Source organism: Erinaceus europaeus, chromosome 10 (assembly GCF_950295315.1).
Source record: "Erinaceus europaeus chromosome 10, mEriEur2.1, whole genome shotgun sequence".
NCBI lineage: Eukaryota > Metazoa > Chordata > Mammalia > Eulipotyphla > Erinaceidae > Erinaceus > Erinaceus europaeus.
Genome location: NC_080171.1, coordinates 82,758,525 through 82,776,539, shown reverse-complemented (window position 1 = coordinate 82,776,539; position 18,015 = coordinate 82,758,525). Strand labels below are relative to the sequence as shown.

The following is an 18,015-nucleotide window of genomic DNA, read 5'->3' as shown; positions in this document are numbered from 1 at the left end:
AACTCCCATGTTGGACATGGGTGAGGTCCTAGGTTGGAGTGGAGGAGGGCCTGTGGCCTGGTGGTTACTCCTCCACAGTGACCTAAGGCCATCCCACTAGGAGTCCCTGGAAAGCACTGTCACCCCATCCATCCATGGTCCCACCCCAAACCCCACAGCAAATACTCACTTTGGCTCCAGGAAGTCCTGGGAGGCCTGGATTTCCATAAGGCCCAGGAAGACCCTGAAGGGGGGAAAAACAAAGAAGTGAGGGAAAATAGGGATCACTACATTCCCTACAGGAGTGCCTGCCACACCCTTCTACTTGCAGAATCTTCTCCCCCTTATAAGTCTTGGCAGATAACCAGAGAAGCCTCTCAGAAAGCACCCTCATCTAAGCACTTCCCTTGCACCATCCCATCTCACCCTATTAACTCACAGGTTGGTGCTTCCATTGCTTCTATTCTGAAGATGAGGAAGCTGGCATTCACAGAGGTTTACAGTACCTCAGCTATACCCAGCTGCTGTGGGGCAGAGCTGGACTTCAAGCCCAGAAAGGGGACTTCAAAGCACAAGCTTGAGGGCTTACAAGATATGCCTGCTTTATCATACAGGTGACCTAGGTTCAAGCCCAGCTTCCATCACACTGGAGGAAGGTTTGGTATTGTGATTTCTGGCCCCCTCCCCATACCCCCATATCTACATGAAGAAGGAGACTTGGAACAATGAAGTCTCAGCAGTAACAAGAAAAATAAAACAAACAAACAAATAAAAATCCACCACAACAAAAACTAAACCAACTAAAATCACATGCCCTGAAGTCCCTGAATTTTACCCCCATTCCACACTCCCTCTGCCTGGCCCCATCAGCCCTTCCTGGGGCTCAGAGTGTGCATAGGTACTTGCTTCTCTCCATCACCTGTTCCAGTAAAAGGACACCTGGTACTTCCTCCCCTCATCACCTTTGCCCATGCTATTTCCCTCACATGGCATGCTATTCCCACCCACCTACTCCAGCTGAAATCTAGCCCACTGTTCAAGGCCTGACTCAAATACCATCTTCTTCAGGGAACCTTCTATAACTTCTGCTCCTGGGAACCTCTAAGAAAGCACTATGCTTCTGAACAAAAGCACATCCATCTCTCCTGTGGCCAAAGCATGTAGTGAGAGCCTTTTATTCCTATAAACTATGAGCTTACAGATCTAGACTCCATGGAACACCTGGGAATATGGGGCCCAAAGAATCTAAGACTTTTGGCCAAGGCCATACAGCAGAGTACTGGCTAAGTGAGGTCTGAGACCCAGACCTATTGGCTTCACATTCAGGCTTTATTCATTGCACTGGATTTTCCCATGCCATATCCAAGTTCCCCACAACAGCTGAGGCCTATCATGTCCACTTTCTCCAGCAAGGACTCTGGGGTCCAATCTCATAGTCCAATCATATCATGAGGCCCCTGAGAGCTAGGGGGTCCTGGTGGGTCTCTGTGCAGTAGGAACAATCTTGGATGTTGGAGAGAGAAGAGGCACCTCAAGAGATCCAGTGTAGGCCCTCACACCAGCCCCTATACACATCATCCTTGTCCCTGGCCCCTCCTGACTCAGTGACTTGCTGTGTGTAAATCTGCTTCCTTCCTCTCCCTCTGCAGCCAGCTTTCCAGCTGCAGCCTGTCACATTCCAACCAAGGTACCTCCCTCTTCCTCTATGCCTTAGCTGGACCCTCCCCTTCTCCAAGCACATCAGGAAGGAACAGCATCCAGAGCTCACTCAGCCTGCAGGATTTAAAACCTTGTTACATGTGATCCACCTCCCAACATTCCACCAAACACTCTACTGGTGTGGATGCACCTGGAAGTGTAACCTGGTCAGGTCTGAGCCTCCCACACCTCATGGTCCAACCTGCCTCAGTCTCCCCATCTGTCTAGTGAATGACTGGGCCTAATAGTATCCAAAGAGTCTAGAAGGCCTGCTATTCACCCAGTTGAAGGTACTGTGGTCTAGGCTGGAGTTCAACCTGAGTTGGGCAGAGACTAAGCAGAAGAGTTTAGGGGAGGGGCCCCAGACATGCAGCCACCCCCAAACCAAGCATGGGCTGTGTGAGATCAAAGTGGCCATTTCTTCCTAATCATGCCCCCAACTACCCCACAAAATGGTGGGCACAATACTTCATCAGCAGCTGGTGTAGGTGGGGGTTCCTGTTGCCCCACCCCCACTCCCTCAACCCTGTTCAGCCACTGCCTTACAGAGAAACACATAGTTGACCTGAAGCCAAGCAGACTGCTTCTATAAATGCTGCAGCTTGGATAGTAAGTGAGGGATTCCCCAACATCCCTCCATGGGTTGAGGGGGTTGCAGAAGTGGAAAGGGGCATGTTACTGTTCTTTAGGTGAGCTCACTGTCCTTCCTTGTGCCCTAGAACTGCCATCTGTGCATGGAGGAGCTGTGAGAGTTTAATCCCAGTCTTCTATTATCGTAGGAATTTTATGATCTATGGAATTTCTAGTCTAATATTGGGGGGGGGGTGCTACAAAGACAGTCTGGGAGGGAAGTCAGGAGAGTCATTTACTCACTCATGGAATTCCAGAGTTGGGAGGGCCTTAGAAATGCCTCACCATGCTCCCAGATGGTAAAACTAAAGTCCAGAAAAGAGAAGGGACTTGCCTGAGATCACATAGCTTCTAGGAGGCTGGCTATATCTTTTCAGTAAGTTAGCTCAGCCTTTGCTCCAAGCAGAACACTCTGTTGGACATCACATAAGAGAGAGAAGTAAACACAGTCTTTCTCTGGCTCTGAGGAGCTCAGCACAAAGGCAGGAAAATGAGCACAGAAGATGATTAACCACGGAGTCTGGAGACAGACTGCCCTTGTTCAGTTGCATCTCTGGCATCTACTCTATGTCTGACCTTATCAAAGTGACCTAATCTTCCCGAGCCCCAGTTTTCTCATCTAGAGAATGGGAATCATATTGGAAGCTATTTCTCAGGATGGCAGGAAAGACAAAACGGAGTTACCTAAATGCAGCTCAGCAAACAGATCAATGGTGCACATGTGTAAGGTTTTAGAAAGTGATCTGTGCCATCCAGAGCAGCAGATGAACTGCAGGAGACTTAAAAAAGAGGTGACATCAGAAAATCAGGAGACACTTGATCTGAGTCACAGATGGAGAAGGAATTCAGATAGGAGCTCTTGTCACCTGGAGGGGACAACTGGAGCCAAGATGTATGGGCTAGAGAGCTTAGCAGGAGTTTGGGGACACAGATTCTCTGGGCCTCAAATCAGAAGGGCTGGGTAGTGGCACACCTAGTTGAGTGCACATGTGCAACAACCCAGGTTCAAGCTCCCAGTCCCCACTTGCATGGGGGAAGCTTCACAAGTGGTGAAGCAGTGCTACAGGTGTCTTTCTCTCCTTCTCCCTCCCCTCCCCTTTCTGTCTTTATCCAATATATATATATTTGCAAAAACCAGCCTGCAAAGTCCCAGTCTTATGACCAGTAGTGTCCACAATAACTCTCAGGTCCTCAGTTTGAGGCATGTGCTCTCTAGAGACATCAAGGCCAGAAGGAAATGTCACTTCAGACAGCAGATTCCAGAGTCTCAGGCTCAGAGAGCACAAGGCCAGATCTGGAGGCAACCAGGGCTCAAGTTTTTTCATCAACAGAACCACCCAATGGACTCAGAGTTAAAAATATGCCCTGCTGGGGATACAGAACTTTGGTGGTAGATGTGTTGTGGAGCTATACATTGTAATCTTACAATCTTGTAACAAACTATTCATAACAAATAAAAAATTTAAAAATATATGCTCTGGGAAGTTATCTCCACCAAGACCTTGCCAGACTCCAGGGTAAGAGGGGCTGATTTAGCCTGGACACTGGTGTGGGGGTGGGGTATGAAGTTCTTTTAGGGAGGGGGCAGATTTCCCTTCAGTAAACCCTCAAGGGTTCCCACATACAACAAGAGCATGGGTACTAATACTGACTCTGTCACTTCCTAGATATTCAGCATCCTTACAATGAGAAGTGCCATGGAGGTGCTAGAGAAGGCATCAAATAAGGAAGCACACATGACAGGCCCAGTGCAGCACATAGTGAGTTGTTTTTGACTCCAAGTTTCTGACTAGCTCTCATTAGTCTCCACATTCCTGCCTAGCCATACTCCTACCTCTGGGTATCCTACCCCTGGCATAACTGTTTAACATTCTCACTGCAATGAGATGGGAAGGAAGGATGGTGTAGACAAAGGTCATATTCTTCCAAGCCAGCTTTCTTGCTGGGACAAGTGCCAAAACCCACAGCTCGGGGGGTACTCTGGAGAAACTCCTTCCCACCTAGGCTGCCTAGATCCCCACAGAACAGATAACCATAACCAAGACTTAGAAAAAGGTTGTTGCTATACGCCAACGCAACAACCTTTTTTTGAATTGAATTGGTGTATCCATCAAAGCAAAACACTCTGGGGTGGGTGGGTGGAAAAAATATAGGTCCAAGAAGGATTCAGAGGACCTAGTGGGGGTTGTGTTGTTATATGGGAAACTGGGGAATGTTATGCATGTACAAACCATTGTACTTACTGTTGAATGTAAAACATTAATTCCCCAATTAAAAAAAAAGGTTGTTGTTGATCCCAGTCTGTCCAGGCAGTGCTTCTCAGGGCCCCAAGTCAACCTTGTTGCACAAAATGGACAACCGGCGTCAGAGAGGAACAGGCAACAGCCTGAGGACACACACAGTTGGTGTGACTTCAGGGGTAATGGGAAAGAGGCCACAGAGCCAGCAAGAACTTCAAAAGGCAGCATGGAGTCACTTACCCGAGGTCCCCGTGCTCCAGGGGGTCCAGGGAGTCCAGGAAGACCGGGGGGACCCTGAAAGGAAATCAGGAAGATAGCATGAGTACCATGTGACAGTAGAGAATGTTTTCACATAGTGATCTAACAAACCTGTCCAGAGTTCTTCAATGGAAACCTCATAGCTGAGATGAAGGGGTTCATTGAGATCCTCCCTGGAGAATCTCACTCTCTGTCCATTTTAAAGTTCTACAGCTGCTATTTCTCAGTGTTGGAAACTACTATTTTATAATGAGCAAGATACATAGACAGGGGGAGTAAGAGAGAAAAGGAGGGAAGGAGAGAGAGAGAGAGAGACTAGAACAGTGCTCACCTCTGGCTTATGGTGATACTGGGATTGAACCACAGGTCTCAGAATCTCAGGTGTGAGAATTATGCAGAACCATTGTGCATCCTCCAGGAAGATGCTATTACCTTTTATTACCTAGCCAACTTAACTCAGGGCCACCTCCTTTAGGAGATGCACACTCCCCCCACCCCCACCAAGTTGGGCCAAAATCCTCTTTCCAACTACTTCAGAAAGCCACTGTATTATTTACAGAATTGTCTTCTAGTATCTGTCTCTCCCACTATAACATGATCTCCTCAAAGGAAGTAATGGGGTATGAGTCAGCTCTCCCTCCTCAGGGTCAGCCAAATGTTTTGACACAAAAAAGCAGCTAGAGATTGCAAAGCCAGGTCAGAGTCTCTGCAGAGAAGGAACTTGTCTCAGGCCATATGCCACACATTTTGACACCAGAAAGATAGTGTTGCAAAAATGGTGAAAACCAATGCTTTTCTAGTAGACAGTGGGTTCAAATCCTAGTGCTACTACTGAACTATCTGGCATTAGGCAACCTTCTTACCCAGTGTATGTCTTTAAAATGTGAATAGTGGGGCTGGTTAAAAAAATAGCTCACCTGGATAGTGCACCTGCTTTGCCAGGGGAGCAATCTTGGTTCAAACCTGACCTCCACCACATTGGAGCAAGCTTTGATACTATGGTGTCTGTCCCTCTTCCAGTGTCTCTCTTCTCTCTTTCCTTGTTCTTTTGTGTTTTAAATGCAGAGGGTAGGAAATTCTTTTTTAAAGAAATTATTTACTTTAATGAGAGTTATAGAAGGAAAGAAATGGTGTGGGGAACACATACCAAAGCACTGCTCCACTCTGGCTTATGGTGGTGCTGGGGATTGAACCTGGGAATGCCAAACCTCAGGCATGAGTCTTTTGCATAAACATCATGCTATCTCCCCAACCTGATTTCTCTCTTTCTATTTTAAAAACTCATCCCAAAGAGATGAAGTCCCACAAAGATACCAAAGTAGACAATAATATACAATGGGTACAGTAGCACCTTCTTCATAGGATTGCCACAAAGATCAAGTGAGAGATGGGGAATGTCTAATACAGCAGCTGGTACATAGGCATACCTAATTTCACTGAGTTTCATGTCATGACACTTTGCAGATATTGCACTTTTTTTTTCAAATTGAAAGTTTGTACAACTCAAATCAAACTAGTCTATCATTGCCATTTTTCCCACAGCATGTGATCACTTCATTAAAAAAAAAAAACTGTTAGGGATAAAGTATTTTTTAAAGAAGGCATGTACATTTTTTTATACAGAATGCTGTTGTTATACACTTAATAGACTAGCCTAACAGAAACATAACTTTTATGTCCACCAGAAAACTTGTGTGACTTGCTCAATCATGGCACTTGCTCTACTGCAGTAATCCAGAACTGGTAACATTGCTGGGTTACTCCTCTTATATAACCATCATTCAAACGTGTTTATTCCAGAGGTTATAACCTGGTCTGGCCTTCATCCCAGTTCCCCTAAAAGCCACAACAGCCCCTAGCCCCTCTCCAGTCCTCCTTCACACAGGACTTCCCCAGGCACTTCCCTGGTCAGTGACCTCTAATGGCTCCCCATTTCCCACAACAGAGAAGGTTTACCCTACACTCAAGCATTCAAGAAGACACTGGCTGGGCTCACTTATCCCTTCACACAGGAAGAGAAGCAGCCTAAAAACTTACCAAGCAGTGGGCTAATCTTTGCTCATTTCCTGGTTTGATCTAACAGTGATTGAGACCTGCTACTTGTACAAGCCTTTCCAGCCTAAACATCCTCTGCTCCCCCTTGCAAAGGGTCCAGCAGCTTCCCCAGATCAGTCAAGAAGGATGACCTGAGTGGCCTGATATGAAAAATTGAAAGCCTTCAAAAGAAGCCAGGCTTCAGGATGTATGAGGCCTGGGGAATTCATTTGTTTCAAATAACCCTCAATCAGAGTCCAAGTTTCCTGCCCAGAGTTAAAATCAGTGTTGAAAACCCAGTCCGGCTTGGCTGGTAATTAATCCAGATCTCACGCTGAGCAGCCTCTGCTCACAGTTCTGGTCTGTGAACACCATGTGCTTGCTGGTCCATGAATAAAAACCAAAAGAGAGATCCAGACAGCCAGATACAGACACTGAGGCCTCAGGGTCACAGAGACCTGGGTGGAAGGAGGGTGACTCCAGCAAGTCCAGCTACCTTGGAGCCTCTGGGGACCTCTGGCCAAGTTGGCGATGGTTCCTCATCTATGCAGGACTCAGGGGCTGTTCTGAAGGTTTAGAGTTGGGGGTTAGCCAGCTCCCTGCTCCCCAAAGAGCAATCATGCGTGGTGTAAGACTGGGAGTCTGGGTACATTCTGGGAACACCCCTTTACTAGCTGTGTGGTTTAAGGCCAGTTACTTATAGCCTCTAAGCTTTCCCTCTTTAACTGTGAAATGAGGGTAGTACACGTAGGTGGCAGATAACCTATAAAAAGTGCTAAGCCTGGAGACTGGCACTCTGCTAATGCTCACAAAGTCAGCTGTTGTTTCTGTTAAACAAGTTGCTGGAAGCTCCCCAACTCAAATGTAAGCCACCCTCCTGGGCATCTGTTTTTGTGGAGAGCCAACGATTTCCCTTCTTAGAAAACCCTCCTTGGCCCTGTCCTTCCAGGTGACCCAGAATTAGAGGGAAATGTAGGAGGCCAAGGTTAACCATTACCGTATGTACTATTATCATTGCCAGGCCATTTCCAGATGAGAAACTAAAGAGAGTGAGTGGCCTGGAGAGGCCCAGTGATTATCCTGAGGTCACACAGCTAATAGGTAGAGCCTAGATTCCACCCAGGGGCACGTAACTTGTCCTCCTATTTTGGGCAGCTCCCATATTCAGTGCTGGCCAGCTGTCTTCTGGCTAGGTGTGCAGACTTGGGCAAGCCCCTTCCCTCTAATGGGTGTTTGTGACACGAACATCCTGGAAACTTCTGACACTGGTGTTTCCTGAGCTGGTGACGGGTGTGTGTGTGTGTGTGTGTGTGTGTGCGTGTATGTGTGTGTGTGTGTGTGTGTGCGTGTATGTGTGTGTGTGTGTGTGTGTGTGTGTGTGTGTGTGTGTGTGTGTGTGTGTGACAGTTTTCCCTCTGGGTTCTCTGGTGGGAGGAAAAAGGTGAGAGTGAATGTCTGCCTCACAGAAGATCAAGGCCCAGGTGGCTGAAGGGCTCATGCAGGGATCCAGGGAGAGGCATTCTCTGTGGGGTGCAGCTCCCTCAGGACCCTAAGAGAGCTGCTACAGTGGAGTACTAGACACTCCCTCTTGGCGTGTCTTCTGCCCAAGAAATGGGGGCATCCAGGATGGAGTGTGACTTCATCCACCACATCTGCACAGCAGACCTGAAGTGCCATTTATGACCCAGGGCCCAACTGGGTGATGTCAGTCCACAGCCTAACTCTTTGGCATGACAGCTCAAGCCCAGCACCCCTCCATTCAGCTGACCTGGGCCGCCTCACTGTCCAGCTGCAGGCTTAGGCCCTTCCATTCTCAGTACTCACTTTGTTAGTGGGTGCCCACTGCCACCAGGCCCCTGTTCCAAGACCCTGCATGGTGCTCCATGCAGTGGAAAAAACTCTGCTGTTTCTTTCCAGGGCCTGTAGCCTGAGCGGGTGACTCCAAGATGATTCATGAGGTCAGGGTGGGATTTTCCACTCTACACTGCAAACAACAGGGCCTCTGAGAGGACCCGGGCTGGTGGAGGGGGACTTAAAAGGGAGGGGTCAAGGCTTGTTACAGGGAAGCAGCTGGGGCCTGGGCTCATGTAAATGGAGCCATGGAAACAACCAAGCAACTCTCATTCTGGGCTTCCCCCAAGGGTCCTGGCCTCCTACAGCTAGACCTAGGGGAACGCTATTCACAGAACAAGTCCACTCTTATGTCCAGCTGCAAGGGTCAGCCTGCCAAACCTTGTGGGAAGAAGTCAGTTCTGGCTGGCATGGCCCTGGGCAGCCAGCAGGGAGAGGTTTCACAGACCTGGGCTTAGGTTTCACAGACCTTTCATTGGGCCTCTGCTCAGTGCCTGAAAACAAGCGGAGGGACAGGGGCTCTCAAAGGACCTCCCTGTTATCAGCATTTCCAAGAGCCCACAGGATGTAGAAACACCCCCAAAGTCTGTCCTAAGGGAAGGCCTTCTGAGACTGCACTCCCCGGTGAGATCTTGGGCAAGTTATTGCATTAGCTGGTGCCTCCAGGTCTCAGTTTGCCTAGATGTAAAATGGGTGTGGTGCCCATCTTCCAAGATAGTCTGTGTATGTGGGTGATTCTCCACTTCATCCTAGATCTATTCTAGCTCCTGGGAAACTGATTTCTCTCCTTACTCTCTGCTTCTGGCTGTGTTTAGCTAGTGGGGGTTTATCAGCAAGGAACTGTAGAGTAGAAGGAATGGGGAGGGGGCATTTCTCTCCCTGCCATGCTGTTTCAGAGATCCCTCTTTTCCCTGGACTTTCTGGTGGCCACCATGTGCTCAACCAGCCCCTACTGTTTTTTGCATGTTTGCTTGTTTTAATTTTACTTCATAAGACAGAGAGAAATTGAGAGGGAGAGGAAAAGACATGTACAACACTGCTTCACCACTTATGAAGTGTCCCACCCCAACCCCCAGCAGATGGTGACCTGGGGCTCAAACCTTAGTCCTTGAGTATGGTAACACACATGCTCAATTGGGCACACTACAGTTTAGCCTTTTCTTACTGGTTTTGATAGTTCCTTTATTGCCAGTAAAAAAGCTCACTGGGTAGTGTGCTGCTTTGCCAAGGTTGAAATAAGGTTCAATCCTATAGTCTTTTTTACTCTCTGTCTTCTCTGTCTCTAAAATCTGTTCCATCACTCTGCTCACTTGCTTAGTTACAGCTAAGCACTTAAACTATTTTGCTGCTGCAGAGACTGGCATCCAATATACTGAAGGCAAAGGAGAATGACCCTCCATGATTCTGGATTCCAAATGACACTCATGGAAACAGTGAAGTACTCAGGGTTTTGCCCCAAATTCTAACTTCCAGCAGTGCAGAGGCTAGAGTTTGGGCGGGAGTTGGGCGGTAGCGCAGCAGGTTTAGCGCAGGTAGTGCAAAGCGCAAGGACCAGAGTAAAGATCCTGGTTAGAGCCTCCGGCTCCCCACCTGCAGGAGAGTCGCTTCACAGGTGGTGAAGCAGGTCTGCAGGTGTCTGTCTTTCTCTCCCCCTCTGTCTTTCCCTCCTCTCTCCATTTCTCTCTGCCCTATCTAACAGTGACATAAATAATAACAACAATAACTACAACAACAATAAAAAACAACAAGGGCAAGAAAAGGTAAAATAAATATAAAAAATTTAAAAATAAATAAAATAAAAAATAGAGAAGATTGGGCTTTGGATGGGGCTCCTGGGATGGTGGGGGGAGGAGTAAATCAAGAAATGCTGAATGAAGTCATGGTACAGAGGTAGATGAAGTGGGAGATTCACGACCCTGAGCCCCTTCCTTTCACATTTATCTCACATCTGTCAAGCAGGGCTTATCCATGTGGATTCTCACATCAGCCAAACAGGCCCCTGTTAGTTACTTTTCCACCAGAAAAACTCTCTCCAGGCAAATGCTAGGCTGTGTGCAGCAACTCCTCAACCGGAACCACACTAATCATCAGCCACAACATCCCCTGGGACCAAGGTTCCAGTGATGGGTGCTTTGTGCTTCTCTTTTCAATCCACACAACAACCCTAGGAAGGTGGGTAGTCCCACATGACCATCTTATAGAGGCAGGTACTGAGGCTTAGAAAGAATAAGCAATTAGCCACAGGTCATAGTTGGCACCTATAAGGCACTGAAACCGCATTTATTGGGGGAGTGAAGGAATGGCCCAGGTTCAAGTTCATGCCTGGCCCCCACCACTCTTTCTCTCTCTGCCTCTTTGTCTTCTCACTGCCTATCTACAAAATTAATGAATAAATAAATTAATTACAATTTTAAAAAGAAAAAAAATGAATGAAAGGATGGACAAATGAGGGATCAGTTCAAATCCAGGCCACACTCAGCTCAGTACACTAGTGCTAAGATCTGTGTAACTTCAGGGTGCCTGGCCTGAGAGTCAGACACTTTTTTTTTTCCCCAAGAATCAAATTCCTTCATTCATTTCAGATAGTCATAGAGCATCTGCTGGGGGCCAGGCCTGAGGTGATGCTGGCACGCAAATGCCAGGGCCCTGGTTGTGAATAAACAAGGCCTTCACTCGCTTCTACCCAGGCGTGGGGCTTCTGTGTGGCTTCTGTGCAGCCACAACCTCCCCGCCCCAACTCACCAGGGGATAAGCTCACTTTTTCCATACTCCTCCCCACCCCCAACCCCCACCCCTGGGACTCTTACAGGGCTCCAGAGCTCTATGGCTACAGCCCCAGGCAGGCCCAGATCTAGGCATCATGCCCATTCCCAAACCACACAGCACAGGCTGAGTACTGCTGCTGCATCCCTCTAAGGCTCTGAGAGGGTCCAAAGTCACTTCTGAGAGGAAGCTCTCCCCTCAGCATCTCACAAAGGAGAGACAGGATTCCAGAGAGAAGAGAGACATTCCCCCAAGTAAGTCAGCCAAGCTAGTTCTCCAAGGAGGCCTGGAAAGGAACCCAAATTGCCTCCCCACAGAAGGCGAGAGCTATTATTATCTGTGTTCTGCAGAAACTGAAACTGGAGTGGGTCAAGGCCACACACACATACACAGAGACACACACAAACTAAGGGGTAGAGCCAGGATTTGAACCCAGATCTTGAGACATTAAACACTGAGCCTCTGTGATCTAACCTTATGCTCTTCCAGGCTTAGATTCTGCATGTGTGTAGAGTCTGGGGGGAGGGGGCAGAGAGACCAGCTCACGAGCTCACAAAATGTGAGCTTGAGTCAATAATTCTGATATCTGGTGAAACAGAAATGGTCAGTCTGCTACTTGCCATACAGCAAGGTGGACAAAACTTCTAAAAGCTTAGTGAGGTTAGCCTCCAACCTGAATGGAAAGATGGGATTAGGGGACAGTGTTCTAAGTGAGGCTTGAGACAGGATACAACCTGGCAATGATAGCCATTCAGATTGGAAGAGCAGGTAGAGTTTTGTGGAAGTAGACTGTAAACCTGACGGGTATGAAAAACATTCCTCAGGTGCTGAGTTCTTCCTCAGAGGCCAAGGACAGGGTCTGTCACATTTCTAAAGTTTCTAATCTCCCAGCCCTGAGTTGTAGAGTCTCAGAGTGGACACTCCATGGAGTTGGATGATCTCAGAGTCTGGGACCACAGTGTAAGCCCCCACTCTGCCTCTTGCATACTGTGTGGCCTTGTGCACATCCTGGCCCTCTCTGGGTAATCTTCAGGCTCCTCACTTGCCAACAACAAGGACAGAACCAAATGATCCCCTAGTATCTGTACACTAAGCCAAGGCCAAGTTCAAGGAAGCATTAGGCAGGAGGCCTCATCTCATGTTCTGCCACATCACTAAACCCCATAGGAAATACATACAACAGACCCAAAGACAGATTCTACAGCCTAAAGCTCTGCTCCAGCTCTGGCTCTTCAGCCTGGACAGAGCTGTCTTTTCTGTACCCCACATACAACTCTGGGCTGCAGAGCTGATCTTTTCCACTTGGGGTTTGCCATCTGGCTGGGATGTAGACACAGATCCTCACCACCTATCAGAGGGAGACAGTTCACCACCACCTTTGGACCTCATGGTCCAAAGAGTCCATGAAGCTTGTGAAACTGAGCTGCTAGGGTTGGAGGCATCTGGCAGCTACATCAAGCTAGGTAGTGCACAAGGTTGAAAGGGATCCTTCCTCTTCCTCTGCTCAGCTCCCCACTCTCCACCCTGCCAATTTCAGCACATGGGACTGGAGCAGAACGTTGACATAACTGCAAAATAATGCATACAATTTCCATAAGTTCCACAATATGGTTACAATAAAAATGGGCTCTCAGTCCCCTTGGAGACAGGCTGTGTAAATATTATTCCTAATGATTATTAAAAGTCATTAAGAGTGTTTGTAGGACCCAGGAATTCCCAGAATTTGCCACTGTCTCCACATTGGAGGGAGTCTAACCTCAAACATAGAGCTTGGTGGGAGACCTGGTTTGGAAGGAGGAAAGCACAGGGTGGCCACCTCCTAGGCAGGACATGAGAGCAATGGCTCCAGACTTCCAGAGCCCCAGCTCATCACCCCCATCCCAAGGAACTGGCCTCCAGCTGCAAAAAGATTGTAACCCTTGGAGACAGTTCCAGGCCAACTGGAGGCATCGACCCTGAGAATCTCTGCTGCTGTGGAATGTTCTTTGTCCCTTCCTTGACTACTTGGGTCTATCCTGACCCTCCATGACCTAAAATCCTCTACCAGGCTCTGCAAATAAAGTGGGTAGAGAGGCAGGCAGGTATACAGGGCAAAGGGCTGCTTTGACAGTCCAACTGAGAGAGAGCCAAAGGGACCAAAACAGGTAGAAGTCAGTATGTCCCAACTGGGCAAGCCTGGGCTGGTGAGATAACTCACCTGGGAGGGTGATTGCTTTGCCACGTGTGCAATCCAGGTTTGAGCTTGGCCTTCACTGGAAGCTTCAGTGCTGCAGTTATCTTTCCTTCTCTCTTTCAGCGTCTCTTTCTCTGTCTCTCTTTTTCTCTCTGACCAAGACTATTGCTGGGGCTCAGTGCCTGCACAATTTCACTGTTCCTCCAACCATTTTTTACTTAATTTTCTTCTATTTCTTTTTTTCTTTCTTTTCTTTTCTTTTCTTTCTTTTTTGTTACAGAGGTAAGAGACAGAGAGGGTGGGGAGGAGAGAGAGGGGAAGGCAGGGGGAGAAGGAGAGGCACCCGTGGCACTGCTCTACCACTCGGGAAGCTTCCTCCCTGTAGGTAGATAGGTCGGTAGGTAGGTAGGTCGGTAGGTAGGTAGGTAGGTAGGTAGGGACAGGGATTTAAAACCGGGTCCTCACACGGCTAACTTGTGCTCTGAAGGGTGCATCACTACCCAGCCTCCTCTGTTTCTCTCTTTGTATCTGAAGAAGTCGACCTGGAGCAGTGAAGCCCCAGCAACAAAAAAAATATATATATGCTGACTGGGCAGCTGTGATGTGGTTGCAGCCTGAGTCCCTGAATCTCTCCACCTTCCCAGAGAAGCTGGTCACCGAGTCTTTTTATTTTTTTTTACATATTTTATTTATGTATTCATTTATTAGATAGAAAGAAATTGAGAGGGGGGAGATAGAGAGGGAGAGAGACAGAGGGACACCTGCAACCATGCTTCACCACTTGCAAAGCTGTCCCCCTGCATGTGGAAACCAGGGATTTGAACCTGGGTCTTTGCACATTGTAACATGTGTCCTCAACCAGGTGCACCAACACCTGCCCCCCCTAAGTCTTTATAAGAATCCTCTAATATTTTTTAAGTGTTAGGATCTAATAATGTTAAACAATGCTGCATGTATCAAAGAAAACACATGCAAGATTACCCATGTGCAACCATTATCTGAAACTTTCAGACAAACTCTGGGGCACAGGAGGCTAGGACCAAGCAGTTAATGATTTCCTGAAGTTATGTGACCTTTACAGCTGGATCAGCCAAAGACTGGCCTGGGACAACCAAACGCCAGGATGAGTGCACTTTCCCTGGAAAGTGGCTGTTGGGTCCAGCCTAGCCGGTCATGAATCCGGAGCAAGAAGTATAGTCATGAACACAGGTGAGGAGCAGGGGACCCAAGTTCAAGTCCTGGTTTAGGCTAGTGATTTCCCACTGCCTTTACAAGCAGCCATCACCCCACCCAACTGCCCCTGTGCAATCTAAGCACTTTGACTTCAAGCAACATGCAGACCAACTCCCCAACTCCATCTTACCGGCAAGCCACAGTCTCCCTTGGCCCCTGGAGGTCCTAGCAGCAGTGGGAATGGCGTTGGTTCCACCAAGTGGAAGAAGAAATAGCCACTGCTCGTGGGTCGGGGGCTGGAGGACAGGAATCGTGCTGGGGCCAACATCAGGGCTGGGGTGGTCTGGGGCCGCCTGGGGTTGGGATCCGTGATCAGATGGTTCACAGGCAAATCTTTGGCTGCCTTTCCAGGCCTAGGTGGGGTAGGCTTCTGAGAGCTGTTCTTGGATCTGACTTTCTTTGTGGCTTCCAATGCTGGGAGTTTCTTGCTTCTGGTAGGGGCTGAACCGGGAGCAAGGATGGGGACTGTTGAGGTCTTGGGCATCACTAAGGCTGACAGTCGAATGGTCCTAGTTGGTGCAGAACTGAGGGCAAGTGATGGAGGTGAGGCCGTGGGTGAGGGGAGTCTGTGTGTGCTGGGATGTGAGAGGACCACTTCACGGGCCTGGCTGTGCATCTTAGCTTCAGTCTGGACCACTGTGGGGGGCAGCTTTTTAGAGACACCTACTATGGAAGGTAGGGACCCAGCACTGGGAGGTGGGGGTCTGGACATTATAGGGTTCTTTTGGATGGGTTTCACTGTGTGGTGGGGGGCTTTGTCAGGAACTGAGAGGAGGGAAGTGGGGGGCACTGGCTTTCTGGTGAGTGGAGCTGCCTTTTGGGTGTTGTGGGGGCTTTTGAGGGAAGCAATAGAAGGAGAAGGGGTTAAGTGCCTAACTGGGTGACTTTTGGGGACTTGGTAGGTTGTAATTTTCTGCACTGGCTGTACAGGTTGTGGGGAGCCAGGAGGAAGCACTTTCTTGGATGATGGCTTAGCAGGTGGCTGTAGGGTCCAGGCTGGCTCTTCTTCTGTGACACGCTGGCGAGGGCCTGCAACCCTGGTCCTCAGGGACTGGGTGGGCATGGCAGTCTCCATAGTCACCCTAGACCCCCTGCCCACTGGCTGTGAGAGCAGGGCTGGTGAGGCAGTGGTCAGGTTCTCCAGGCCTCGCAGGGCAAGGCGGGTCTGCAAGGTGAAGGGTGAGCTAAAGTCTCGGGGTAGAAAGGGCCCCAGCTGTGGCCGATAGGTGTCAGCCTGCACACACTGCTTTCTCAGGTGGGTGCAGTAATTGTGTGTGACCTGCATCACAGGGTAGATGCTGAACTGACACAGGGCACCCTCAAACTGGACGGCGTGGGGGCTCATCTTCCCAAAGAGGAAGGAACCCTGGGGGTCCAGTGCTGAGTCCCTATGGAAAGGCAATGAGACAGACACCCGGTCCTGCCCACAGGCTGTCACCAAGGTGACCGTCTGGCCCCGGAGCTCGAGGGCCAGGTGGTGCCAACGCCCATTGTGCACATCAAGGTCAAAGGCCACGGAGCGCCGGGGCCCCAAGTGGACCACCATCTTGCCAGGGAGGAGCTGCAGACCCAGCTGCAGCTTGTGCTTCCGGCTCCAGACAGCAAAGAGGAAAGCATGGTTTACCCGGTGGGAACAGAGACTCAGCACCAGCGCCAGCTCTGTACCCAGGGCAGCAGGAATGATAGCTGCCGTCGAGGCCTGGAGCCGGGTCCGCTGTGTAAAGATGAAGCCCGATTGGAATGGAATGACTCCTGAGGGCATGGGGTTCCGGCCACCTGCCATGGCCTTTGTCCAGTTAAGCCCCAGATTCTGGAGGATGTCCACATCTGGAGAGGGGAAAGAGCAAAGTCAGGGCCTGTTCTGGACCCAGGCCCCTCCATTGCATAGGTGGTGAGGGAAGCTTGGTCCTCACAGTTATTTGTTCCTTCAAAGAAATAATGTTGCCCCACAGTTGTGGCTGAGAATGCAAATCTGGAGCCAAACTTTTGTCTGGCTACATGACCTTCCTTGCACATCATGGATAAAAGCAGCCATTGGAGCCAAATTTGGTGTGTTCAAGTCCCTTCTCAGTCACTAACTTGTCCTGAGACTTTCATACCTTGAGTGAATGTTATGTTCCCACCTGGTTAATGGAGTAATGGTTGTGTCAATGTCAGAAGGATGTTTCGAGGATTAAAGGAGCTAATACTCTTGAAAATGGCACAAAACAATCATTCTCAAATGATGGCTATCGATAAAAAAAATCTGATACCCATCAGTCGCTAGTGCTAAGGTTTCCCAATCTGACTTGTTTCCTTTCTCTTGAAAGCTACTTACTCCAGCAAGCAATCTCTTAAGTGAGGGATTTGGGTGACAGGAGGCTTGACACAGTGGAGCCTGGTAAGTATGCCCAGAGAGATTTTTATGAACCTACACAGTCTCCTTCCCACCCATAGGATTCCCTCTGGCCAGAGCAGCTGGGGAAACATCTATCTGCTCAGAAAGGAGAGGATGTTCCCAGTGACTGCCCTCCTCCAGTGATTGTTTGGAGAGAGGCAGGGGACATCATCAAGGCATCCTAGAAACCTCTATCCTCTAGTATAGTGCTTGTCCATCTAGCCATCTTGCCAGGTCATATCCACCCAGTAATTACATCATGGGGCTTGCCAAAGCAAAAAAAAAAAAAAAAAAAAAAAAAGGCTTCCTTGGAGTAGGGCACCAAAGCAAAAACCCTGGGTTGAGGGTGAGGATGGATGTTCGGATTCACAGGGTGGGGGTGGGGGGGGTGGGGAGGGTAGAGGATGGGAATGGGACACAGTCTTTTGGTGGTGGGAATGGTGTTTATGTACACTCCTATTAATTTGTAGTAATATAAACCACTAATCAATATGAGAGGGAAATAATTGATTGTATGTCTCAAACTTTTTAATGCACAGATCATAGGCTTAGTCTTCCATATGTTGATTCTCTTAAAAGCTTAGACCAGGGAGAGCAGAAGCAACCGGTGACACAGCTATATACAAATAATGTCAAAGAACATAAATTATGGTGATGTTGTGTATGATATAGCAAATCCTAACAAAGGGATATTTTAAAGTTAATCCAACTGCATAATAATATGATTATAGCAACAACTATCTATTGCCTTCTTAAGCCTTAAGACAGCAGGAGCCTCC

General features: G+C 48.6%; 1 protein-coding gene across 8 annotated transcripts in view; it reads right to left on the bottom strand.

The window, feature by feature from the left end:
* The window catches only part of COL27A1 (collagen type XXVII alpha 1 chain), a 156,648-nt gene that overhangs the window by 125,762 nt on the left and 12,871 nt on the right, over window positions 1-18,015 (bottom strand). For all 8 annotated transcript variants that reach the window (XR_009552080.1, XR_009552081.1, XR_009552079.1 and 5 more), the window contains exons 3-5: window positions 14,990-16,686; window positions 4,788-4,841; window positions 170-223 (exon numbers count right to left, since the gene is read on the bottom strand). Coding sequence is in view for 5 of the 8 variants with exons in the window: in XM_060199997.1 (XP_060055980.1) it covers window positions 170-223; window positions 4,788-4,841; window positions 14,990-16,686 (1,805 nt within the window). In the remaining 3 variants the exon portion in view is untranslated. The remainder of the gene's footprint in view (window positions 1-169; window positions 224-4,787; window positions 4,842-14,989; window positions 16,687-18,015) is intronic.